General features: G+C 45.7%; 1 protein-coding gene across 2 annotated transcripts in view; it reads right to left on the bottom strand.

Moving 5' to 3' along the window:
* The window catches only part of CAMKK1 (calcium/calmodulin dependent protein kinase kinase 1), a 55,680-nt gene that overhangs the window by 4,490 nt on the left and 24,484 nt on the right, over window positions 1-26,706 (bottom strand). For both annotated transcript variants that reach the window (XM_072978462.2, XM_072978463.2), the window contains exons 2-13: window positions 25,684-26,232; window positions 22,622-22,669; window positions 18,996-19,049; window positions 17,324-17,375; window positions 15,798-15,931; window positions 15,296-15,332; window positions 14,409-14,430; window positions 13,468-13,556; window positions 4,783-4,982; window positions 3,809-3,862; window positions 2,865-2,938; window positions 10-97 (exon numbers count right to left, since the gene is read on the bottom strand). In XM_072978462.2, the coding sequence (XP_072834563.2) occupies window positions 10-97; window positions 2,865-2,938; window positions 3,809-3,862; window positions 4,783-4,982; window positions 13,468-13,556; window positions 14,409-14,430; window positions 15,296-15,332; window positions 15,798-15,931; window positions 17,324-17,375; window positions 18,996-19,049; window positions 22,622-22,669; window positions 25,684-26,142 (1,311 nt within the window). In that variant the 5' untranslated portion in view covers window positions 26,143-26,232. The remainder of the gene's footprint in view (window positions 1-9; window positions 98-2,864; window positions 2,939-3,808; window positions 3,863-4,782; window positions 4,983-13,467; window positions 13,557-14,408; window positions 14,431-15,295; window positions 15,333-15,797; window positions 15,932-17,323; window positions 17,376-18,995; window positions 19,050-22,621; window positions 22,670-25,683; window positions 26,233-26,706) is intronic.

The raw sequence follows: 26,706 nt of genomic DNA, 5'->3' as shown, positions 1-26,706 counted from the left end.
CACACTTACCTTAATTTCAGGGACAGTTATCCGGGTTTCAGGGTTTTTCTCCAGCATCTTCAGAATCAGATCCTTGAGCTCATCACTGATCCAGGGCCTGGTGGAAAGAAAACCGGAAACACTTGATGAGGACAGAAGCAACCAAAAGCCAACATTTACTACTTTGTTCAAACTAGGAATGTACCACTCATGTTTCCTGGACTCTAGTTACAATAAAAAGGAAGTTATAGCTCCCCACATTGGGTCCCTAGATATTCCTGGATTACAACTCCCAGGATTTCTGGGAGATGTAGTTCAAGAACCTCTGGAGTTTGTTACCTAAAGTGCTCTGATCTTGCTCATCTGTGCTCTAACCGTTACACCCCGCTGCTGCTTGACCTCCCCCCCCCCAAAAAAAAGACTCTCTCCGGGATCATCATCGTCTTGTTTGGGAAGCCACAGAGCCCTTCAACCCAGAATGAAATGGAAATTTTAAAAAATATACCGAAATGGTACATTATTGCAACAGTTTTTCTTCTTGACCTATGAACATCAGGGGTGAATACATAAACCACAGGGATGGGATTTTCAGATTTTCTGGCCTTCAAATACTGCAATTCTCCATTCAGGGGGTGGTGTGGTGGTTTTTCTACCTCCCCTACAGACACCTTACACTCACCTCCATGTGGCTCACCTGGAAGAAAGGCCTTCAATGGAAGGCCCTGAGGCCAAGCTAGGCCTAGCCCCACCCAAGCTTCCTGTTCCTGCCCCAGTGCTAGCTGGGAACTTCCGTTTTGTTTATGAGGTCCCCAGTGTGGTGTAGTGCAGTGGTCCCCAACCTTGGGCCTCCAGATGTTCTTGGACTACAACTCCCAGAAACCTTCACCACCACCTCTGCTGGCCAGGATTTCTGGGAGTTGAAGTCCAAGAAGATCTGGAGGCCCAAGGTTGGGGACCACTGGTGTAGCGGATAGAGCGATGGACGAGGACTCTGGAGATCTGGATTCAAGTCCTCGCAGCCATGGAAGCTCACTGGGTGGAACTAGTGAAAAACACTCCTTAAATATCTCACTTACCTTGGGAGCCATATTAGGGCCGCTATAAGTTGGTTCCGATTTGATGGCACGTAACTAACTAAAGGTGTCTGTAGGTTTGGTAGGCCTCCCAGAATGCAGAAGGATGGCAATTATAACCCTAGAAAATCTGACAAGCGAGGGTGCTGAGTAAATTTGTGACAGACTGGTTTCTCTCCACATCTGAGGAAATGAAATCACAGCTCTCTCCTACTCTCTCCCTAGTTCTCTTACCGGCTTTATAAAATTAATGGGCTTCATTTAAACACGGAGTCAATGTGCCATCATCCTTTCTCTCCTTTATCCCACACTAATGAGCAGAGAGGTGCTTTCAGATGGCAGAGGGAAGGTCAGGAGGATGTCAAAATAAGCCAAGCAGGGAGAGTTTATTACCCCAGGCGATGTGAGGAAGGAAGGAAAAGGTTATGCCGCATGACCCAGTTGGCCCATTAAAACCCAATCCCTCCTGGGGAAGCGGGAGAGAAAAAGTCACTCGCCAGCTGACTAATAAACTTAAATATATGACGAGATGGGAGAAGGCGGGCAAAACGCCCAGGATCTGGGGGGGAAACGGCAAAATGATCTGCCAGAAAAACTTCAGCTCCCTAAAGATGAGAGATTTCTCTTGTTATAAACACAGGAAGCTGCGTGCTATGGAGTTGGATGCTTCGTCTATCTCGCTTAATCTTGGGTCCCTAGAGGCTCTTGGACTACAACTCCCAGAAGCCTTCAGCCCAAGATGTGCTGCCCAGGATTTCTGGGAGTTGTAGTCCAGGACCACGTGGGGACCCAAGATTAGGCTAGCTAGACGAAAGGCTAAGAGTGCGAATGTCGGCGCAGCCAAAACAGCACCATCCTTCTACAAGAAGGAATTCGGAAAAGGCTGTTTTTGTCCTTAAGATCACACCAATGTAAGAGCGGGCGGTGCCTTTTAATGAACCACAGGGGGGAAAAAAATCAAACATATGGCAAGCTTTCATGGAGAGAATCCCACTTTTTCAGGCTTGACACCACCCCGTATGGATAATGCAGAGAAACTGTAGACACACATCCCCAAAAATTGATGGCAGATTTATGTGCTAAGTCTGTTTGGAGAGGTTTGCGATCCCTGTCTACAATTCTTCTGCATCAAGTGGTGGTGCTTAGCCTGACAAAGTGAACTGTCCATGAATTTATTTTATTTATTTATTTTATTTATTTGATTTGTATCCCGCCCATCTGGTAGGTCAGTACCACTCTTCCCCCTTGTTTGCTTTTCTAGTGGTCCAGTAAAAGGGATCACCCACTGTTACCTCCTTCTACAAGTTAATGGTAGCATGAGAATAAAAAACACCTCGAGATTTTCAAATGATGGAGGGACGGGCAGGTTTGATCTCACTCCAATTTGGCTTTAAGACAATACCAAGTGAGGATAGAACATCCTGAGTGAAGGCAATTGAGCTTCGGCTTCTGGGTGTCAAGAACAGCAACCACCAGGGCTAGGAAGCATTGTAACACCTTTCTGTTTCTAAAATCAACAACTGGAAGCACAGACTGAAGAAGCCAATGATGCAGATAAATAACATGAAAGCCCTTCTCCAGGGGAACAAAACCTACAGGGTGCAGATTTATGGCCTGCAACTGCCAGAATTTTTGGACAGTTTCGGGAAGGGCAGTCCTAAACACCAAAGATCACACCTCGTTTTTCATCTACAATGCCTCTTTATTCTGCCTGTTACGAACCATAAAACCGGAACCGACTTCTAGCAACCATAACAGAGCTTTCGAAGTACGTGAGAGATTTGTTCATACTCCCGTGCAAAGTTTACTTACTCTTCCGGGAACTCTACAGGCTTGTTTTTAATCTTGTTGTGAAGAGCCAGGATAAAGTCATCCATAAAAGGACACTGAAAAACAAAGCAATGATTGTGAATCTTTTCTAATCGGGAGAAGCCCAAACTCTGCTTCCATTACGGATGAAAATTTCTGTAACTATCTCTGCCCCCTTAAGAAGCCTGGAAATACAGCTCTGGAAAGGGATGATTTTTTTAAAAAGCACTACAATTCCCAGAATCCCCAGTCAACTGACTGAAGAATTTTTGGCCAGTTCCTCTTCGGATCTTTCTTTCCATTCATTGTTATGTTTTCAAATCTGTGCCTTATTGATATCCCAATCATTGGAGATTTGCTCGTCTCTCCGAACAGGAAGAGCGCCCCTTTCTCATAACCAGAATCTCCATGGACCATCTCAACCACATCAACAATGGGACTGCAAATCTCCATGGACCAGACTAGGCTTGTGGGCCAAAGATTCTTCATCACTACAGGATAGACACAAAACTAAGGCACAACTAATTAATTAATGCTAAGTTAATTACTTAGTTATTTAGTGTCATCTTTAATGTACTGCTTAATTAGTTATTTACTGAAGTTATTGCTAAGTTACTTTTAGTTACTTGTTGGATTCAATGTTTAGTTACTTGTTGGATTCAGTGCTTAGTTACTGAATTACTTCATGTTTATGGGTGCTTCCTGCCTGATTTTGTTCCTCTTGTGAGTCAAGAGGAATGAATAAGAAAGAGCTGTCTTGGTTCTGACACTTCCCACCCTTTTCACCCTGTTCCATGACACTTAATGATGAATCCAGAGTGCGGAGTCCCACGTACAGGGCGTTTGGGAAATAAGTTGTCTTGTGAATGTGGGCAGCCCTGCCTTAGACTCCCCGCCCCGCTTCCTCAGCCCCCAAACCATGCTCCCCCTTTAATAACAATGCTGACCTTTCCATACACAAAGCAAAAGAGTGTGATTCCCATCGCCCAGACGTCCAGGGCCTGAAAAGAAGCAACCACACGAAATTAATTAGGCAAGGTGAGCAATACGACATTTCTGAGGTACCGGAGTGTGTGGAAGACGTCAGAGGGTGGGCGTCTGAAAGTGGCTCAGCTCGTCAGACACGTGTGAGCTGCAACGAAATGTTACAGTATGGAATTCAAGATATCCTTCTATTTCCCCTCTCAGCTGCAGGGACTGTGATGTGAGCCCACCCATAGGCTTCCCACTTTTCCTCGGGACTTTAGAGCTGCCAGCCTGTCTTGAACTTTACCAAAAACCTGCTCCTTGATTACTCCTACGGTCTGGTCCAGCCATCACTGCATGTCTGAACTCTCCTGATGGGTAGGAATTGTCATGCTGAGATTCTTGCACTACTAATTTTAACCTCACTTTTTTTTAAAACTGAGCTTGACCTCTTTCCTGTGAATCTGAGAGCAGACGGAGAAGTGAGAGTTCCCGGCTCAAATCCTATGAGTTATGTGACCCAGAATCTCTCACTTCCTCAGCCTGACAAGCTTCAGAAGAAAAGCAGCAGAGACCCCTTTGTGGCTACTCTGAAGATCAGCGAATCATTAATTTGGCATGAACTACCAGCTACGACTCAAACTCCCAGAAGCCTTTAACCCGAGCTGTGCCGGCCTGGATTTCTGGGAGTTGTAAGTCTTAAGAACATCTGGGGGGGGCACATGGTTAGGAACCACGGACAGGGCAGGCCTTAGAGGAGTCACTTTTCTGCTACTCGGTAAGAAAACCTGCTCGATGAACTTGAAAGAGTCGTCATCCCTTCACCTGGCCTACCTCATAAGGTTGCTATGAGGAGAAAATAGGGAGAAGGCAAACGGCCCAGAACACCCTGAATTCGCTGAAAGAAAGGCAAAATTTAACAGGCAGAAAATAAAAGAGAGAAAGAGGCGTCTACCTTCCCGCTGAAGCTCTTCCCCGAATCTGAAATGGCTTCAGGGGCCATGAAGGCGGGGGTCCCCGCAGTGCTAGAGAGCTGGGCGTCGTTCCCCTCAAACTGGTTGCTCACCCCGAAATCGGCGATTTTCACATGGCCGTCATCCCCCAGAAGCAGGTTGGACGGCTTGATGTCTCGGTGGATGATCTTCTGATAATGTACTAAAAAAACCCAAAAGAAGCCGTTCAGAAGTTGCTACAGGAGCGGCCCATTAAAAAGTGTGTGTGTTTTTTGTGATGTCAAGATGGAATCTACTTCTGGCCACTTCAAGCGGGTTTTCAAGGTCAGGGAGGGATTTCCGAGGTGATTTAACCGGTTTGAATCTCCAAGTGAATTTACTATGGCTAAGTGGGGATGTGAACCCTTGAAAGCCTTCGAGAATCCAGATTTGAACCCTCTTCTCCAGAGACTCTGTCCCACAACATCACACTGGGAATCAGGGGCTCTGGGAATTGTGTGCTGGGTGGGAAATCTGCAGTGTTAAATTGTCATACAGAAGAGGGACAGGATCTGTTCTCAGTCATCCCAGACTGCAGGACATATCACAATGGGTTCATGTTACAAGAAGACCAGATTTCACTTGAATATATAAAAAAAATGTTCTAACTGTTGGAGCAGTGCGACAATGGAACCTATGCTCTTGGGAGGCGGTGAGCGCTTCGACCCTCGAGGCATTCAAGAGTAAAATCAGACAGCCATCCGTCAGATTTGTTTTGACTTAGATTCCTGCCTTGAGCAGGGGGTTGGACTAGATGACCTTATAGGCCCCTTCCAACTCCATTACCCTATGATTCCTACTCTCCTTTCTTAAGGTCTGGTTTATTATTATTATTATTATTATTATTATTATTATTATTATTATTATTATTATTATTATTATTATTATTATTATTATTATTATTATTATTATTATTATTATTATTATTATTATTATTATTATTTTAATTTTAACTTAATTTTCAAAAGCAGAATTTGATTTGACAGATTGTCAAACAGAAGGTATTTTCAGACACAGGAGTGGCGGGGGGGGGAAGTTGTTGAGGGTCTGAACCCTCCCATTTCGTACCAACCTTTTAACCCTTTCCTTTTTTGGAACTGGAAGTGAAGGGGAGAAAAAGTTTTTTTTAATCCTCCAATGAAAACAGCCTTAAAATTGAGAACTTGGCCCCTTTGATGCTCAACTGCTGGATAGCTCAAGGTCTGGTGGGGAGTTCGATTCCCCCCACTGGATTTCTTTGACAGGGGGCTGGATGTGATGATTTATTGGATCCCATCCAGCTTTGCAGTTCTAACATCATGAAGATGATGATTCCCGGGGCTATAACCATCTAATTCTGTCCCTCTTTCTTTCCTGGCAATATGGACACTCACAAAAGTTATGCCCAGGACCTTTGAGGGACCTCATGCACCCCTCAAGGCAGGACGAAGGCACCCCTTAAACCATCTGAGATGGTATTCACATGGGCTTCTCCGTAATAACTCTATAATTTGTTTTGTCGCATTGTAAATCTGCCAGCTTCATCGAGTGCTGCTGGATTTATTCCCAAAGTCAATACAGGGAAGAGCCAGAGAAATGAATCAGCAAATCATCATCACGAGAGTGAGGGGAAGACATGTCATAAACCCATTCCTCCTCAAACGACAGGGTCTGTTTCATGATTTATTTATTTTTTGATCCTCCCGCTGTTTCTCCCCAGCGACCCCCGAGACTCTGCGCCAGCCAAATCAAGAGAAATTTTGTCCCCAGCTCCCAGGGGGTGGTGGTGGGACTTTCGGCATGGGAAATCTGGAAGAATCCAAAGTCCGATTCTTTTGCTCAGCTCTTCCCTTGCGCATGGCGCAGGGCGGGGAGGAGGGGGGGGAAATTCAGCACATGGATGTGATCTGCATCTCAATATTGGCCAGGAGCAATGCTGCATCCTCTTCTCGCCCCATCGTCTGCCGTTCGGGGAAGGGAAAAGGGGTTCTGCTTAAATCGTTTGCCAAGTCTGCGCATGGAAGCTGTTAATAAGGGCTAGGTAAGCGGAAAAAGTTGTGGCGGAGCTGGTAAAACTGGGCATGGGAGCAAAAGTATATTCATCATGCGCCATCAAGTCCATTCTGACTTATGATGGCCCTTTTTCAGGGTTTTTGAGACAGAGAATACTCAGAAGTGGTTGGCCTTTCCCTTCTTCTGGGGGGGGGCCCTGGGACTCTGCAGCGGGCCCAAGACCACCCAGGCTGGCTCTCTTATAGGCCCAGCAGGGAATCGAACTCCCAACCTTGGGTTTTGCAGCTAGATACCTAATTCCCTAAACTATCCAGCCGGCTCCAAAGTGGTTTGCCATTCCCTTTCTCTGAGACTGTGCAGCTTGCCCAAGGCCACCCAGGCTGGCTCTTCTTTCTTATAGGCCCTGTAGGGAATCAAACTCCCAACCTCTGGCTCCAAAACCAATTAACTAAACATTGAGCTATCCAGCAGTTATCTTGCTTGGAAACAGGCGTACTTCATTTTCAAGCACTTTTTAAACACCACGTGGTTGAAATTCCTGGATATGGGGGCAAATAGTTACTTAGTATGGGGAGGGGAATTATATTAAGTAAATGATTAGGTATTTCCTGAACCCCACTAGGTATACGGAAGGTTTGTAGGGCTGTCACTGGGGTGGAGTTTGGTGGGATATACTCTTATTTACTAAACCCGCCAAGACTTCTAATCTCTTTCCCAAAGGGAGCGAACCTAACAGATAACCAGAGAATGTCATGTTTGCTTCGAGTCATCATGGTTTGAGAGAAAACAGCATGGGACGTTTTTTGTCCTCATTCATTATGCTGGCACGGGATAAAAAGAATAGAGAAAGAAAAAAACCCTATAATTAAAACCAAGGGCAAAAAGCAATAGTCTTGGAGGCACATAATTTGGGGGAGTCAAAAGCCATTCCTTTAGAGAGAGAGAGAGACAGAAATGGTAGAATATTGCAAGTTGTAGCACCAGTGCTAGCTTACTGATGTAATATGTTAAATATTGCAATAACATTTTAAGAAAAATGGGAGGGAGGGAGAGAAGGAAGGAAGGAAGGAAGGAAGGAAGGATGGGAGGAAGGAAGGATGGGAGGAAGGAAGGAAGGAAGGAAGGAAGGAAGGAAGGAGAGAGGGAGGAAGGATGGGTGGAAGGATGGGTGGAAGGAAGGAAGGAAGGAAGGAGAGAGGGAGGGAGGGAGGAAGGAAGGAAGGATGGGAGGAAGGATGGGAGGAAGGAAGGAAGGAGAGAGGGAGGGAGGAAGGATGGGAGGAAGGAAGGAGAGAGGGAGGAAGGAAGGAAGGATGGGAGGAAGGAAGGAAGGAGAGAGGGAGGGAGGGAGGGAGGATGGGTGGGAGGAAGGAAGGAAGGATGGGAGGAAGAAAGGGAGGAAGGATGGGAGGAAGGAAGGATAGGAGGAAGGATAGGAGGAAGGAAGGAGAGAGGGAGGGAAAGAAGGAAGGAAGACAGACTGCAGAATGTCTGTAGATTGTGGAATCAGCCTTGGTTTATTGACATAATATACTAAACATTCTAATCAAATACAAAGCGATTCAAGGAATCAAGGGAGCAGACCATCTAAACGAAGCTGCCTGGCACGGCTTCTTGATGAACACCTTGCGGCAAGATGAGCTCCCCATCGTTTGCTAGAAAGAAATACTGTGTGCCCTTGAAAGGCACTCACGCACGGAGGGTTTTCTGCTTAAGGCCGCCGGTTGGCCACATTATCTGGGATTAGCGGAGGCGCTTGCCGCAGCGCGGCAGTCACAGGCGCCCTTCACAATCAGCTTTGCTTCACAGCCCCGGGAGTGGCGGCTCAAGGAAGACGGGAATGAGAAATCTAGCACCGGGCACTTTGGGAAGGAAAGGGGGGGCGGCAGGACCCTTGTGAGATTCGGGGCACCATAAACCACGCTGACCTTGCAACTTGCAGGAATTTGGTGCCAAAGACTGAAAGAATCGGGCATCTTGAGAAAAGAAGAAAAGAGGGGAGATAGGATAGCAATGTCCAAATACTTGTCACACAGAGGAGGAGCAAGATCTGTTCTCCATCATGCCAGACTGGCAGGACACGCAACAACCATGGGCTCAAGCCACAGGAAGCCAGATATCGGTTGAATATCAGGAAAAACTTCTTAACTGTTAGAGGAGTACGACAGAACAAATGGCCTCAGGAGGGGGTGAGGGCTCCACTGCTGGAGGCATTGAAGGGAATAGTGGACCACTCTCTGTCTGATCTGCTTTGATTTGGACTCCTGCCTTGAACAGGGGGTTGGACCCGATGGCCTTATAGACCTCTTCCAACTCTACGATTCTATCAAAAGGCCTTGCGGTACGCCAGCGTAAGACGACGACGGGAATTGATGGTTGAAAGAAAAGGGATCTGTGTGGTCATCACAAAGCGCAAATTGTAGGTTGTATTATATGTATATTTTTAGTGTTACGCTTGTCACATAACATGCCTGATGAAGTGGTTGCTCCCGATCAACGAAAGCTAGCAGATTATATTATTATTATTTTAGTGGTCTATAAAAGTATTGCCTACTCTTGCGTAGGAATCAGCCAGCTACTCAAAAAAAGGGTACGAGAAGCAGCTTCTTTTAAAGAGCAACTCTAAGAATTTAAGTTAAAAGAAGAATTTGGTCTTTCTTCTCCACCCCACTTACTTCATTCCAGTTTTATGGAATGAGACACAGACCTTTTTGGGGGGGGGGGGTCAGTGATTCTCAGAATTTCCCTTTGCTGTGTTTTCCCAACTCTGAGTAGTAACTTTTCCCAAACCCTGGATTGGATTGTGCTTTGAGGAGTGTGTCTAAGCTCCCTGTGGTTCGAGCAGCAGTCCTCGTATTCCTTCCGTTCTTCTCTCTAAGCCCGTTCCTTCCTCCGACAAATTCAAACAGCTCCCTGGAGCAACGTTAATCTCCGCATTAACCACCGAAATGTTCTAGGAGATACAGCCATCAAAAGGATCACGATGGTGGCAAGTCTGGGGAGAATGAAAATTGATTTCCCTCCCTCCCTCTCTCCTATCCCTTATCTTTTGTTTCTGTTGCATCCAAGAATGAAAAAGACAGTTCTGAGCCTGTGACACAAGGGGGGAATTTTGGCAGACCGTAGGACGGAACCGGTGAACAGAATGGCCAGCTCGCAAGCCAAGGTCACACCATGAATCAGAGTCCGACCAGTTGGACTGTCTAAAGAAAACTCAGCCAGATGCATTGTTAGCAGAACGTCAAGGTGAGAACATCAATCAAGCAGGAAGGCAGAAGAAGGAACTTGGGTGGGTTCGGTTGGAAATACTCTCAGCAACTTGGTTTAAGAAGTGTCCCTAGCCAGCTTGGGGTTTGTGTAACCCCCGCACACACACACACCTACGGCCACTCAGGGCAAAATCTCACAATCTCAGCGATCCTCTGTTGGAACCTTGTGTTGAACTTTGGCTTCATCCAGCTGTCAGGCATCTTAAGAGGGTTTTTTGAGTTTGTGTGCAACGTGCGTCATTCTTCCTCATACAATTCCCCTCCCTCCCCATCTTTCTGAAGGGTCTAGGCTCTGCTTCAGCCTACTGTTGTCTCCGGGAAGGAGATTTGACAGCAGGGGAACCCACTCTCTTCCGCCGGCTCCAGTTTTCTCCAACCGAGGTTCGTCTCCTTCGCTTTCGTCTTTAGAGGCAGACTTTGGCAGGTAGGGGGACCTTCCGGGATCTTGATGAGATGGTAGCACAGAAAACTTTCTTGAAGTTAGGACAATGACTGTCTTTCAGTGGTCAACAAAGGTATTCCTGAAGGTATTTCAAGATGAACGTGGTCCACACAGCTATGTTTCTTTCTGCAAGCCAGAGGCTAGAATCTCCACTACCTCATCTGGTAGCACTCCGATTTGTGGCATGACCTTGGCCTATGTTCTGACTATGCTTTTTCCTTCTTTCATCCCTCTACCCAATAGACTTAAGCTACAGAACTCAGAGAAGGATCTTTTTAACAGTCCCATCAGCTTCTCCTGGATGCAAAGAAACAACGATGAGTCCCCATCAGGCGACATAATGCATTAACTGGTGTTATCTCCCTGGTGGGACGGACGTTCTCCTATTTTGCCTTCTAGGAAAGAAAGCAGGACTTGCTTGGAGCTGTCTGTGGTGCTGATTTCTTCTGCCTTGATCTTGCCAGCCATACCTTGATCCGTCTAACTAGACTACAAACGTATCTACACGACATAGTTTTGAGACTGCTTTAAATGCCAAGGCTCCATCGTGTGATTCATGCTTTTGTGCATCGCTTACCATCCTCTTCTAGAGACATCTAGTGCACTCTCCCACACCACAGCAGAGAATTTAAAAGTCTCATCAAAATACAAAGCCTGGGTTTCCAGGGGACAGAGTCACGTTCAAGCTAAGCTGTGTACAGTGGTGCCTCGCAAGACGAACACCCCGTTGAATGACGAAATTGCATTACGACGAACTTTTTGCTATTGCAAAAGCGATCGCAAAATGATGTTTCCTATGGGGTAATTTCGCTATGTGATGATCGGCTCCCTGCTTCGGGAACCGATTCTCTCAAAACGACGATTTTCGACCAGCTGATTGGCGGTTTCAAAATGGCCACCGGGTTAAAAAAAATGGCTCCCCACTCTTTTCTGGGATGGATTCCTCGCTGCACGGGCAGCGAAAATGGCTGCGCTATGGAGGATCTTTGCTGGGCGGTGAGTTTCAAGCCCATAGGAACGCATTAATCGGGTTTTTATGCGTTTCTATGGGCTTTTTAATTTCGCATTATGACGTTTTTGTTCTACAGCGATTTCGCTGGAACGAATTAACGTCGTAACGCGAGGCACCACTGTACTGTGTGACCTGTTTCCGCTTCCTAAAAGGGACATGACTTGACCCGTTTTGCCCTCTGCCATCAGAAGCTACGAGTGAGGAGGTTCTGTTAGTGCTTTTGTTGACATGTGATCTCAAGTCATCCATGAATGAGCCTTCTCCAAAATGCCCCGTCCTCCACTGTGCTGCTCAGCTCTTGCAAACTCAGGTCTGTGGCTTCCTTTAGGGAGTCAGTCCATCTCGCATTGGGTCTTCATCTTTTCCTGCTCTCTTCGACCTTTCCCAGCATTATTGTCTTTTCCCAAGAATCTTGCCTTCTCATGACGTACCCAAAGTAGGACAGCCTCAGATTCAATGTTTTTTGCTTCCAGAAATTATTCAGGCTTGATTTGATCCAGGACACACAGGTTTGCCTTTCTGACTGTCTAGGGTATCAGCAAACTGCTCTCCTCCAGCACTAAATTTCAGACGAATCCATTTTTCCCTTCCCAGCTTTCACACCCAGACATGGTGATTGGAAATACAAGAGTGTGGATGATCTTGGTCATTCTCCAGGGACACGTCCTTACACTTGATGAGGACATTCTATCCACCCCAAATGTTCTGGAAAAACCACTTCCTCAACCTCAAACTATTAGTTACTTTAGCTGGCGATTCTGATGTTCAACATCCAAAAACATCTGGAATTCCCTATCCCTGGACCACCAAACTTCTCCTGAGTCTCAAGTCAGCCAAACAACAGGGCAGTCAACCAGGAAGGTAGGCAGATAGTTCATAGAGCCAACAGAAGGATCAGGAAGGAGGGGAGAGAATGACTGACTGGGATCTAGAATTTTGTTCCCGTGGGCAGGAAAAAAACCTACATACGGCATTCTGCTCGCTCCTGAGAAACAAACAATCAGGAGTCAGAGCAGATGGATGGAGATTCTTCCCTGTCAAAATAACGTGACTCAGAGATGCCATGCTGTTGCAAATAAAATAAAATAAAATAATCCACGAGAAAAACACACATACGTACGTGATTGAAAACAAGTATCTAAGCAGAAGTAAAACAAACAGCGCATTAAAAGAAGGTCGTAGCATAAATTATCTTACATCCAGCAGCGCTACTTGGGATTAAGTCCATCGACTTGATAGCAACGTATGGGGAGAATAGATAGAATCTCTCCTATTTTATAAATTTCTGATAGGTTCAAAAAGGCTCCAAATGGGCTTATTATTAGCTTTCTAGGCAAAATGCCTGCTTAAACTGGTTTAGAATATCTTAAGATTTGCCTGGGGTGGTGGAGGAGGAGAGAAAACAGTATGAAATGCCATTCAACAAACAGTAAAAGAAACAGATGAGTCATAGAAACATTGAGAAGAAAGCCAACTTAGAAATGAGCCTAATGTGAAAGAAGTTTAAAAAGGCTCTACGTTCTTGCTCCTGACTATATTTCTGCCTCTTTACTCTCCAGATTTCAGCAGATATGGGAGCCAGGTCCCCGATCATACCTCAGCACTCAGAAACAGCCAGGTTTCTTTTCTCTTCCAACCCAAATTCCCAGAATTCCTCTTTCAGCCTCACAGGCTGGAGAATTCTAGGAATTGCAGCCACCCCCCCAAAAGGAAGTATTTCCCAGGTTGGCATGATGGGAATGATCTGGGATGTGCTGAGCAAAGCTTCCAAGTTTTTCCAAACTGTCCTAATCGACCTATGTTGGAAAGCGGGACATCTTCTAAGACTCGCTTCAGAAATGCTTCCAGAGCTCTGCAAGCCTGCCTGTCTTTTTGCGGACCTTGGATGTGACTCAAGCATGCATTATAGGAAGCCAAGTAGCTGCCTACTCACAGTACTCAATGCCCAGGACGATGTCCCTCAAATAGAGGCGAGCCTGTTCTTCCGTGAATGGCGTTTCACACGGCACTTCCATGACTGGCCTGAAAGAGGGGAGAATTTTTTTATCAGTGTGCACATGTGGGTCTCCACCCAGTCCCCACTAAGGGAGAAAGGCAGGATAAAAAACCCAACCAACCAACCAACCAACCAACCATCCGTCCAACCAACCATCCATCCAACCAACCATCCGTCCAACCAATCAACCAACCATCCGTCCAACCAACCAACCAACCAACCAACCGACCAACCAATCGACCAACCAACCGACCAACCAACCGACCAACCATCCGTCCAACCATCCGTCCAACCATCCGTCCAACCAACCAACCAACCAACCAACCAACCAACCATCCGTCCAACCAACCAACCAACCAACCAACCAACCAACCAACCAACCAACCAACCAACCAACCAACCAACCAACCAACCAACCAACCAACCAACCAACCAACCAACCAACCAACCAGCCAAACCAACCAACCAGCCAAACCAACCAGCCAAACCAGCCAAACCAGCCAAACCAGCCAAACCAGCCAACCAACCAACCAACCAACCAACCAACCAACCAACCAACCAACCAACCAACCAACCAACCAACCAACCAACCAACCAACCAACCAACCAACCAACCAACCAACCAACCAACCAACCAACCAACCAACCAACCAACCAACCAACCAACCAACCAACCAACCAACCAGTAAATGCACATCAGCAACCTTAAAGGGTGAAAAGGCAGAAAAGGAATGAGGCTTTAATATACAACAGGACCCTGTTCCAAGCAGGGAGAGACAAAAGGAAGGCCTGCTTCACACAAGTCAAAAGGTGTCAACGGCTCATCATCTCTTCACTCAAGGCATACGCACAGGTCCCGTTTATTATAAACTACTTACCCCTTTCGGAGGAGGTCAAACACTGGAAGAGACAAAAGGGGGGAAAAGAAAGGTTACAGCTGACAATCAGTTAAGAGGTTTTAAAGCCCGTTGTCCTCTCTGTGGCAAACTGAATGATACCGTTAGTACACCACTCAAAACACCGCTCTCCGATAAGTAAAAGGCTGTTTTCTTTAGTATCAAACGAACTTGCCTCAATCTGCATTTTACAAATTCACTTGCTTTTTGCTTCATAATTTATCCTGGCAGACAAACACTTGCTTGTCCGATTCCCCCCCCCCCAAGGCATGGAGCTTTGAACTGTTTGCGTGTCTGGAGGGAAAATACTATAAGAACAGGAAATGCATGTTTCTCCTAATGTGTGATCTTCTCCCTCAGGGGAAAGTCTGGTTGAGCTCCGTGGGTATCTCTACTGAACATCCTAGGATTTATGCCTGAGTAAATATGCATAGACTTCTGATACGCATACATTTGAATATGTTTCAGCAAGAGAAGCCACGTTGGGACTCTTTTATCATACATGTCGGCTCCCCAGAAGCATCTACAGAACCGTGGTAGCAAAACAGGATGCTGAATTCTATCAGCCTACGGTAGGAAAAAAGACAAAGCCTTTTGCACTCCCCGAGATTCGTCGAGAGAAGAACCACATCCTGTCTTTTGACAATTGCGGGAAAATGCATAGGAAAAATGCATAGATAAATGTGACTCTCGGAGAAAAAGACAATAAAGGCAGCAATCTTGATGCGGATCAAACCTCACCATGAGATAGGAAACAAGGATGAATAGAAAAACAGAAAAACGCAGTAACATCTAAATATTTATATTTTCGCATCTCTAGTCTTCTGGTTTGATCCGGTTTGCGTCTCTCGCTTTTATGAATCACTTACCCATGTATAGATTGTCCTCCGCAGGATCATCCAGGACCTAAATCGAATGAAAGAAAAAAATGGGTTCCGGTTTGCGGATTTCCTTCTCCCCTCTCGATCCATGCGGAGCAGAGCTGTCCAAAATGGCCACTAAAAGTAGATCAGCTGAATTGCCACCGATCTCTCAAAAAAAGTCCGGGAATGATAGTTTGGTGGAGAATCTGGGAACTGTAGTTTGTCGAAGGTGCTGAGAATTTTTTATTGACAAATAATGGAGGGAGGGAGCGATATAAAAATAGGAGAGAACACAGGGTTTCCTACCATTTTTCGACAAATGACAACTCCCAAGAATTCACTAGGATACAGCAGTCATGAAGATTGAAAGCACTATCAAACCGGCTGTGTAATGTTGATAAGATTAAAAGGAAGTCAGTTTTTGCAAATCCAGGGAGACTCTCAGCCCGGGGAGAATTCTAGAAATGCTCCTTGAATGTACCCACAGACACAGCAGAAGTAAACGAACCTCAATCAGCTTGACCACATTGATATGATCCAGTTTCTTTAAGATGGCTATCTCCTGATAAATCCGATCTAAGGGGGCCATTGGTTTGGGCTGCTCACCGGCCGCAGCTTTCGATCCCCGAGGTGGAGGTCGGCCTTCAGCAAAGGAAATGAAGAGCGTCAGAAGAGAAATGATTCATGGGTTCCCTTTGGGAGCTCTCCCACTCCACCCCCCAAGCTGCCTGTGTGATTCAAATAATAATGCATATCAAATATATGCAGCTGGAACGTAACAACCCTCCCAAGACACTTTCCCAGTTGGAAGACAGCACCCCTGGTCATAAATGGCTCTCCCTTGAGAACCTCACACAGCTGGAACCATGTCTAGCTCAACTTACAGCTTCAACTTTGCATTGCGAGAATGACACCCATATAGATTACGTGTGCAGAGGAACTAAGCTGGTACCCATAAGGAAGTGTTTTAGAAAAGACACGGAGATAATGGGATTGCCCAGAGATTATGCATACTGGATTACACATTTAAATCAAAAACTTGTACTGGATGACCTTGAAGTCCAATTGCTATACAGTGGTGCCCTGCTTAACGATTGCCCCGCATTACGACAAAATCGCTGTATGACAATCTTTTTGCAATCGCAATTGTGATCGCAAAACGATGGTCTAAATAGGGTTTTTCGCTTTGCGATGATCGGTTCCCTTCTTCGGGAACCGATTCTTCGCAAAACGATGTTTTTTTAACAGGTGATCGGTGGTTTCAAAATGGCCGCCGGGTGCTTAAAATGGCTCCCTGCTGTGTTTAGGGACAGATTCCTCGCTATACAGGCAGCGAAAATGGCTGCCATATGGAGGATCTTCGCTGGACTGTGAGTTTTTACTCCACTGGAACGCATTGAACAGGTTCCAATGGGGTTTTTAATTTCGTTTTACAATATTTTTGCTTAACGGCAATTTTCCTGGAACAGATTATCGTCGTTAAGCGAGGCACCACTGTATTTTAACACAGCTAGAACTGAATTACATTCAAATATAGCAGTTAATTCTCTTTTTATTGCTTTTGCTTTGTGTTCCGTTTCTTCTTGAGACGCCTGCCCAGACTTAACACAGGTACCACTTTGAAAAGTACGTCTATCAGTTTCAAATCTAAGCCCAAAGGGCTGTAATTTGAAATCACCACCGATTTTTTTTGCCAAACCTTGGCCCAAAATTGGGTGGTGGTGTTATGTGCCATCAAGTGGGGACTGGCTTATAGTGGTCAGGAGACAACAGCGGGGAGCCAGAGGTTGTGGGTTTGATTCTGCACTGGGAGAAGAGCCAGCCTGGGTAGCCTTGGGCAAGCTGCACAGTCTCGGGGCACCCCCAGAAGAAGGGAATGGTCAACCATTTTTGAGTATTCTCTACCCCCCAAAAAAACTTTAAAAGGATCACTATAAGTTGGAATCGATTTGACAACACATTATTATTATTCCTGACTTTCAAAAAAAGTTTAATTTTTTAAAAAAAATTAATTAAAAAAATACAGGTACCTACGTGGAAATCCATATTGCTTCAATAACTTTTTTTTGGAGAGAACTTTCATGGCCTGTAGGAAGAGAGAGAAAAAGGGGAGGAAACACTGTTAGGAAAGCTGTGTCATGTCCCAGGGCTCGGTACAATAGCACCACGTTTGGGGAGTTCTTGTGACTCTTGATTTGGGAAAAAGTTACTTCGGGATTTTGGAAAAGTTACTTTTAAAAACTGTAACCTCCAGAATCACCGTGCCAAAATGGCCAGCGATTAGCCCGGCTAAGATGTGGCCATCTGATTCTTTTTTTATTTGGTGGGACCAGAGTGGCCTCTGGAGGCCCTCGGGCTGGAAAAATGGAATTTGGACTTCTGGCGATTGATTAAGAGCTTCATATTATTAAGGGTCTCTGGTTGGAAAATTTAAGTGCTTTAGGTCCCTGGCTGCAGAGCCAGAGATTGGGAGTTTGAGCCATCTGTTTGAGGCATCTCAGAAGAGCCAGCCTGGGTAGCCTTCGGCCAGCTGCACCGTCCCAGAGTGAGTTCAGAGAAAAAGGGATGACAAACCACTTCTGAACTGGCCGATTTAGTTATCAGGCTGAGGAGCCAGAGGTTGGGAGTTCGATTCCTCCACTGTGCATCTCCAGAGAGAAGAGCCAGCCTGGGTAGCCTTGGGCAAGCTGCACAGTCGTCCCAGGGATTTACCCCCCCCCCCAAGAAGAAGGGAAGGGCCAACCATTTTTGAGTATTCTCTGTCAGGAAAACCCTGAAAAAGGATCACCATAAATCAGGATTGAGTTGATGGCACATCATCATGATTATAAAGATAATCAGTAATAACAATTCAAGTTTACCTATTTGTTAGAATACTTTTTTTTTTTAAAATGGCAATGTTACAGGGTTTCTTAAAGAATACAGCATACGGCTCTGCATATCTTAGCCTGGCCCTTCGCAGACATGAAAATAATACTCCCCTGTTTAATTTGTAACTGTTCCCCCCCCCCTTTTTCTGGAAAAAGAAAGAATACAATGGGAAGGAGGAATCGAGCCGCGCGGGGAATTAAAAAAAACAAATTGTTCCCAGCTGTGAGAATGAGGGGTGGTTCAGAGGACGCCCGGTGTGACATGGTGGTACGAAACCTCCCCTCGCCCTCCTTCGGCCGCCCCCTTTTCAAAGTGCATTGTTATTACACAATTCCCAAAAAAGGAGCAATAAGAACAAGAAATCTAATTTTGGTTTGAAAAGCCGCTTGTCAATCAAGACAGTGTGTGGGAGGTAACCAACTGTTAGCAAATTACATAATTTGGAACCAGATCTTTTAAGCCTGCATGGTGCTTTTAATATTTCCTTTATTTTCATTTTGTTTCATTTCATTTCACTTTCTTTCTTTCTTTCTTTCTTTCTTTCTTTCTTTCTTTCTTTCTTTCTTTCTTTCTTTCTTTTTCTTTCTTTCTTTCTTTCTTTCTTCTTCCTTCCTTCCTTCCTCCCATCCTTCGTTCCTTCCTCCCTTCTTTTCTTCCCTCCCTCTTCCTTCCTTCCTTCTGAGTGAGAAGCTTGTACGTCTGAATATTATACTTTGGCTGAGCTGGGAAACCAACGATTGGTTCTTTTCCAAAATATGGATTCTTGAGAAGTTACCCCCTCCAAGATCACGGTACATGAGAAGGCTAGAAAAAGGGGGGAAATAAAGATACTTACATAATATTGGTCATCATTCTCATTATAGGCTAGCTTCACAACACCATAGGAACCCTAAAAAGAAATACATAGACAATGTTGTCATGTCCATTTTAAGCCGTTTGCTTTATCTGTGGCTCTCCAAACTGGCAGGAATGTCCCATTATTATTATTATTATTATTATTATTATTATTATTATTATTATTATTATTATTATTATTATTATTATTATTATTATTATTATTATTATTATTATTATTATTATTATTATTCTGTTGTTGTTGTTGTTGTTGTTGTTGTTATTATTGTTATTATTGTTATTATTGTTATTATTGTTATTATTGTTATTGTTATTATTAAACCATGAATGCCTATGGCTGATCAAGGATTTGAATCCAGACTTCTTGAGTCCTAGTCTGTTACTCTGTTATTACACCCCCTTTATCCACGACTCTATGAATGATTGAATGTCAAAAGGTCCGGTCATGAATGTTTACAATTGCAGAGACGGGATGAAATGGACGACATTTACATCTTTGAAAATAGCTGGGTTTCTCCTCTTCAAAAGAAAACTTCTCCCCAAGCTTCCTTGAACATCTACGTGGACAAAACTAAATCTCCCTAACGGGGTGCGAAATTGAACCAGCCGGCTCTTTCAAAGGCCGACAGCTTAGCCGTTTGGATTCGCAAATCGCGCGCGGCGAATCCTTTTTGAGCAAACAACGCGGTTCCGCCTGGTCCACGGGGCTCCCTCCGGGTTCAACGTTCGCTGCCGCGACAGCCGCTTTTCAATTTCCCGTCTCAGCGAAGGTCGGAGGAAAAGGACGTCTCCGATTCTCATCACGCAGAGCCCAGGTGTCGCTGAGCTGGGAATTCTGCCATGGGTATATTTTGATATACACAGTAATTATCTCCATCGGAGGAGCCGGCTGCCGCGCCGTTCTCCCAGAAGGCCAGCTGAGATACCAGCTGCACCCGCGCTTGCCAGTTACCTGGACCCAATTTTGCAATTAAGTGTGCCACGGATGGAGCAGGGAAGGAGCAAGGCCGCCCCCCAACACCTGGCCGCCCGAGGCGAACAAAAGAGGACCAGCTTCTATTCCAGGCACGAAGCTTCCGGCAACTGGCTAATGGGTCCCCATCCCTCCCCACGTTGGAAGGCGAGTTAAAGAAAATGGCAGGCAACTCGTGCTACACCCTGCTTTCTCCCTGAACATCTTACTACCCGCCCCCAGTTTCTGGATGCCCGAGGCCACCTTGCCCGGCCATGGAAGGGGCAAACAACGAGTCTGATCCTTTTAAAAAATGCTTAAATCTCTCCTAGAGACGTGTTACACAGAGAAAGAGCAGGAACGGCTGAGGACTCGTTCAACGAAATGGGAGCAGGCATGCAAAAATAACGACAGTACGGCTGGATCGCTCAGGGGTTTAGGTCTCTGGCTGCAGGGCCAGAGGTTCCGAGTTCGATTCCCCCACGGGCCCTCCAGCAAGCAGAGCCTGCCTGGGTAGCCTTGGGTCAGCTGCAGAATCCCAGGGTGTCTTGAGAAGAAAAGAATGGTAAACCCTTTCTGAGTATTCTCTACCTGAAAAAACCCTGAAAAGGGTCACTGTAAAGCAGGATCGACTTAAAAGGCACATCGTTATGCAAAAACAACAGCAACATCAATTAAGCTGGCCCTCGCAGACTTAATTGGGGGAACCTGGCCTTGTACTTTATGACTCTAGTAACTTATAAACAAGCTCCACCTTGCTATCAATTGAGTTGATCGCCTTCCTCTTCTTACCTGCATTAGATCAGATAATATAGATAAGAAAACGGACTTTTGTGACCCACTCTGCATCTAAAACAGGGCAGCCCTCCTAACTTAGTGCCTTCTGGATGTGCTTAACTACAATCCCCATCTTCACCAGCCAAAAAAAAAATTCCGGACATTTCCTAACCTTTCAAAAGCTGCTTTGTTTATGTCCAGGATCTGAACCCGTGGCCTGAACCAGCCGGAGCCTATCAAGTTTACAGAAGCTAAACGTGTTTTGATGAAACCCCAGCGGCCTGCTTTTTTTAAAATCAGAGCTTGGAAAGGCTCCTTTTTGAAGACTTCAAGTCCTAGAATCTCCTGGCATGCTTGCTGGGGATACTGGGCATTGTAATCACCAAAACAACACCTCCAAACTCTGCTGTTGACAGGCAAAATAGCCTACAAATGGCTATGGATTTGGGGGAATGCTCAGGCGAGTCTTGCTTCCATCCACAATGTTGTCTGCCCCATATCTAAGCGTAGGCTGTAACCTCCTTGGGGCAGGGATCTATCCTTCCTTTCCTCTGTAAGCTAGCATGTGCACAAATGATGCCCCAAATAAAACAGTATTACTGGGCTAAAACCATTGAGAGCCCCAAGTCGAATGGATCCATTGAACTGAATGGATCTTGTTGCTTCCAAATGGCTCAAATCCTGTTGCTGACTACAGATCACTTAAGTAGTAGGCCCACGGAATCAATGGGGCTTGGATGAGCTAACTCCACCATTCCCTAGATTCAAATGGGCCTATTCTAACTGAATGACTTTAGCACAGTAAGTTGGAGTTAGAGTAGGCCCATTGGAATCAGTGGAATTTAAGGAGGAGTCTGCTTACAAAATCCCCCCAAAGTCTGGCACAATTTGTCAATCAAATTATACTAAGCAACAGATCTTGGGCCATAACATGAATTTCAACGAATCTCACTGGAACAAAGAGTAGATTTGAACTAGCATTATTCTTTCTGCCTTGCGAGGGCATTTGCCTTCAGTCTGCCATCTACACAGCCTTGGCTCCGATCCAGCGCCGCAGTGATGAAGTAGTTCAGGCTTCGGAGTGCTTTTCAGCGGCACGCAGGGAGAAGGCTTTAGATGTCAAAAGAAATCAACGCACACGGCATTTATATGGAAATAGGGAATTAACCAGGCCTGGTTAATGAAAGCTGGCTTTTCAGATTCTCTGCAATTGGCTATATTAAATGCTCTAGAAGACCTGGCTGCCTCTGTCTGGATCCTCTGGGCAAACAGCCAGGCCGTACATTTCCAGGTGGAAGGGAAAATAGAACCAAACGGTGATAGCAGTTGGAATCAATCATTATCAACAACAACCATAGCCAGAATCCTATTGTTGATTTATGCATGCATAATAATGGAAACTGCATAAGTTCTGGCAGCAAACTGCAGCTCATTAACACAGTGCGGGTTGCGTTCCCAGCCATGCACACGTCCAGGAACACAACCAGCACTTTCTTAATGAAGGGCAATTTGCCACCAAGACTTACGCAATTTCCCTTATGTAAGGGTAAATCAGCAACAGGATTCTGGCCAAATCAGAATAAGGCGGAAAGCTTTGCTCAGCGACAGGTCTGGAAGCATAAGAGTTTTTACTGCCGCGGAGAGAAAGCTGAGGGGTTATCGCTGTGTAACCTGATGTTAGGCACATAAGGAATTGTCTTACACCAAATCACACACCATCCATCTACGTAATCCGGCATTGCCAACTCTGATTCATCAAGTCGAGTCCCTGTCAAAGAGGCACCGTGGGGGAATCGAACCCCAATCTCTGGCTCTAAGCCACGGAGCTCTCCGGCACCGCACCCTAAAAGAGAAAAAAACAGGCTTTGGGAACTTACCTTTCCTATCTCAGTTTTCAACTTGTATTGGTTCAATTGCACACAATCCTGTGTGTTGAAAAAGAGAAACAGAGAAATCAGGGTGCGCATTCCAAAGAATTTGTTTCAGGAGAACAGCCAGAACTAAAGACGCCCGAGGCCGCTTCATCTCCCCCCCGAGTTCCTTGAAACAACATCATGTGGCAAACGTAATGATTTCGGCGACTAAAAAAAGCCTGGACCTCAGTCAATTTCTGGAGTTTGACAGTGGGAGAGTGTATTTAAGCCACGAAAGCAGATGGTTGTTGTGGGTTTTTCGGGCTCTTTGGCCGTGTTCTGAAGGTTGTTCTTCTTGACGTTTCGCCAGTCTCTGTGGCCGGCCTCTTCAGAGGAACAGGAGTAGGAACTCTGTCCATGCACTAAAGCAGAGTTTGGAAATAATGCCTTAAAATGAACACGTTCGCCTTACATTTTGACAGTCCAAAACAGAACTGCATTGTCTACTGCTTTCGAAGCAGTATTTTGAAAGTAACGTTGACACATTTTATATTCGTCAAACCTTTTCTTATGTTGTGTCTGTCTGTCTGTCCTCACAACTCCTTCTCAGAAAAAAAACAGGGCCCACAGAGGCCCCCTCGATGGCCCTATGAGCCCCTTCCAACTTCATGATTCCATGACTCTATCATTCCATGAAGGCGGAAGCCACAGAACCCGGTGGATCCAAAATCCAAATCTAGAAACCAAGTTTTCCTCCTTCGTCAATCCTGCACCGTTCTCTGAAATTCTTACAACTGCCCGTCTAGATTTCTGAGTAGGAGGCTTAAAACTCTGAAACAGCAGGTCATATGTTGGGTTCTAGAATCTCTAAGCTAATGCAGCTGGCTCTTTCATTTTTCCTCTGGGAAAATATGCCAGTCCTCCACCCATCCACCCACCCAAAGCCGCCCCCTCTCCTTTTGACAGGGATGCCGCTCTTGAGCACAGGATCCGTCCGCCCATCCATCTTGGTTCCCGGAGCGAGAAAGCCTCTCCGGGTGCACGCCAGCGAAAGCACAACACGGATCGATTTAATCTTCATTTTTTGCCAAGACGGCAGCTTAACTGGCGTCATGATTTGCAAACATGGCGTGATGGATCCGACGCCTCCAGGAGTTGACAGTGATGAATGATGATGAACGGTGCCATGCAGAGAGAAAGCCAAAGGAAAAAACGTCGCTTTTCGTAGCTGTTCCCATGCACCTAGGTGTCGATGAGGGAGCTCGCTAAGAAATATATTGGTGTCGGAAGTGGTCCCGGGGAGGAAATGATGGAGAAATTCCACCCCAGAAGCCTCCAATGGGCGCAGATTTCTCCAAAAGCACAGCATGGCATGCATCTTGTTTTAGAAAACTACACCCCTGTTAAAAAAAAAAAAGACCCAACCCCGGATAAAATCACCTCTTTCAATCTCTTTTCAGGAGAGCCCAGTTCACTTTTTAAACAGGTTTCAGAATTACATGTTTTTTTAGAAACAGGACTTCTACCTATGGCTGGGTTGGGTTGGTTTTGATTAGATTTGGCTGGCATTTGGGGCAGGCGGCAGGGTCCTAGGAGGGTCCCAGAAGCAGAAAATCCACTACTCTCAAGGGCTGTCCACCCCAAGTTAGCGACGGAGGTTTTACAACCTCGTATGCTGCCTCTAGTAGGTGTGGCTTGGGAGGGACTTTATAGGCCGGGGTGACTGTCAATCAACCACTAGCCAACCGTTCCTTCCCTCCCTATGAATTCAAAGACAGCCCGCCTCTTTCTTCTGAGCCTTTCCCCACTCCCTTTAGACGGGTAACAGTTAGTTTAATCTGTTGGAAACGGTCAGTGCATCTGTTGAGGCCCGCTTCTGCAAGCGGCCATGTTTTGTCTGTTTGCTGTCACCCTTTCTTCTTCAAAGGTCCCTGAGTGAGTCATTGACATTCCACGGACCAGTGGATGAGAAAAAGGGGTGGTCCACTGTGAGGAACTTGAAACTAATTCTGCTCTGTGAATCCCTGCCCTTCTGCTGCACAGCTAGAAGAATTTAACCAAAATTCACAACTTAGCAACAGTTAGAATCTGAGGGCTCTCCTTCCCATGGGAAATGTTAAATAGCTGGATGAATAATATTATGACAACCAGCTGCTGTTGCAAAATCGTCCTGTTCTCCTCCTGTATATATTTGGCCTTGGTGGAGAAATATCACAGACTTGTTACAAATCACCTTTGTATCCAAGCCTCTTTGACCGTGTTTTTCCTGTGTCACTCCTGGATAAATGCATGAATGTTTTAAGGGCCTCTGGTGGAAAGATAATATTCTCGGAATCTGGTGCATTTTTGAGTACAGTGGTTCCTCGCATAGCGAGGTTAATCCGTTCCTAATCGCTATGCGATTTCGTCGTTATACGGTGTGCTCGTTAAGTGAGGCACCACTGTACTTTAAAAAAAAATCTTTTTGGGTTGGCCTAGAAAGACCTCCCCTCAATATGGAGTTTGAGGATTTGGTTTCTCAAAAGCAACTCGAGTTCCTTCTGGTTACTTTAACGAAACTGATCTGAACGTTTGGAGCTGCTGGTCTGTGGATCAAGCATCGAAGGGATCGGTTTAAATCTCTTGAGGGGGCACAGGACAGCTCTTTCCAAATATATTTGCAAGGTAGTTATAAAAAGGAGGGGGACAGGATCTGTTCTTGATCATCCCCGAGTGCAGGACGTGTGATCATGGGCTCATGTTGCAGGAAGCCTGATTTGGGTTGAATATCTGGAAAAACTTCTCAACTGTTAGAGCAGTACGACAACGGAATTCATGATCTTGGGAGGTGGCGAGTGCTCCAACCCTGGAGGGAAGATGGGACCACCGTCTGTCAAATCTACTTTGATCTGTATTTCTGCCTTAAGCAGGGGGGGTTGGCCTCAACAGCATTCCCGGCCCCTTCCAAAGCCATCATCCTAAGACTCTGCCTGCATCTTGTGGAAACTCTGTACATACACACTAACAATACATTCCGGCCGCCACCAGTTTTTCCTGCAGATTAAAAATGGGACGGACATTCAAAACAAAAGAGTTAAGAAACCTACCGCTGCATCTGAGATGGAGACTCGGTGGGACTCTATCGTGGGCCTTCTCAGGATACGTGGCGAGATGTGCGTGGAAGGCCCCGTGGCATAAGGACCAAAACCCGAGGGATCCGTAGAGGCCAAGTAATGTCCGGCCGGCTTTTCTTGAAGGGAATACTTCCTGCCGGACAGGATGGGCCTCTTGGGAGCCCGCTTGGGAGGGTGCATCTCGTGAGCCCCGTCCAGTTCTTCCGATGTCTCCGAATCATCGTTGACGCCGTTCCTTTGGTGGTTGACAGCCGCGCCGTTGGTTGACTTCAGTTCTTCCTCTTCTTGAACCGTCCCCTGGCCATTTTGGCTGCTGGCTTTGGGTTCCGCGGAGACGTTGATGGTGGCTACCCTTTCGGCAAGCTCCGTCGGAGCGTCCGTGCCGCAGAAGTTCGTACCTCCGCCCGCAGCATCAGATGAGGAATCTCCCATGCTCGGTTTCTGTGCTTTTTGTATGCTTTAAAGGTAGGTTCCTGGGACAGAAGGAGGTGGTTGAAATGGCGGTTCTGGCCCCATGGATCTCTGGAATGGATCACAACAAGAAACCAGTAAGCCGAGTCATCAGTATAATATCTGAAATAGCCGCCCTATGTCTTCCAAATTTATCTAAACTTTCCTATTTTAGCAGTTAACAGCCCTGTTTTAGGAATAAACACTCCTCTCTTTGACAAACTACTATGAAAAATGTTCTCTTTGGAAAAATCAATGCCTTTATCTTTCTCGCTTTTTTAAAAGGATCCTTTTTGACGTTAAACAGCAGGCCGGTGAGAGGGGAATGGACACTTTTAAAAAATGTCAAGAGCAGCTCTTCGAAGTCTGCATAGGACTGAGAACCCTCTTTCCCTCCACTGGGGCGAAAATTTATTTATTTATTTATTTTATTCTATTTGTACCCCGCCTATCTGGTCAATACGACCACTCTAGGCGGCTACTTTTACTTTTACTAGGTATTCTACCTCCCCAAACTGAACTACTAGCTTGATTACTTAATACAAG

This window comes from Pogona vitticeps, chromosome 7 (genome assembly GCF_051106095.1).
Source record: "Pogona vitticeps strain Pit_001003342236 chromosome 7, PviZW2.1, whole genome shotgun sequence".
Taxonomy (NCBI): domain Eukaryota; kingdom Metazoa; phylum Chordata; class Lepidosauria; order Squamata; family Agamidae; genus Pogona; species Pogona vitticeps.
Note: the sequence above shows the minus strand (reverse complement) of the source record. Positions and strands in the feature narration are given on the sequence as shown.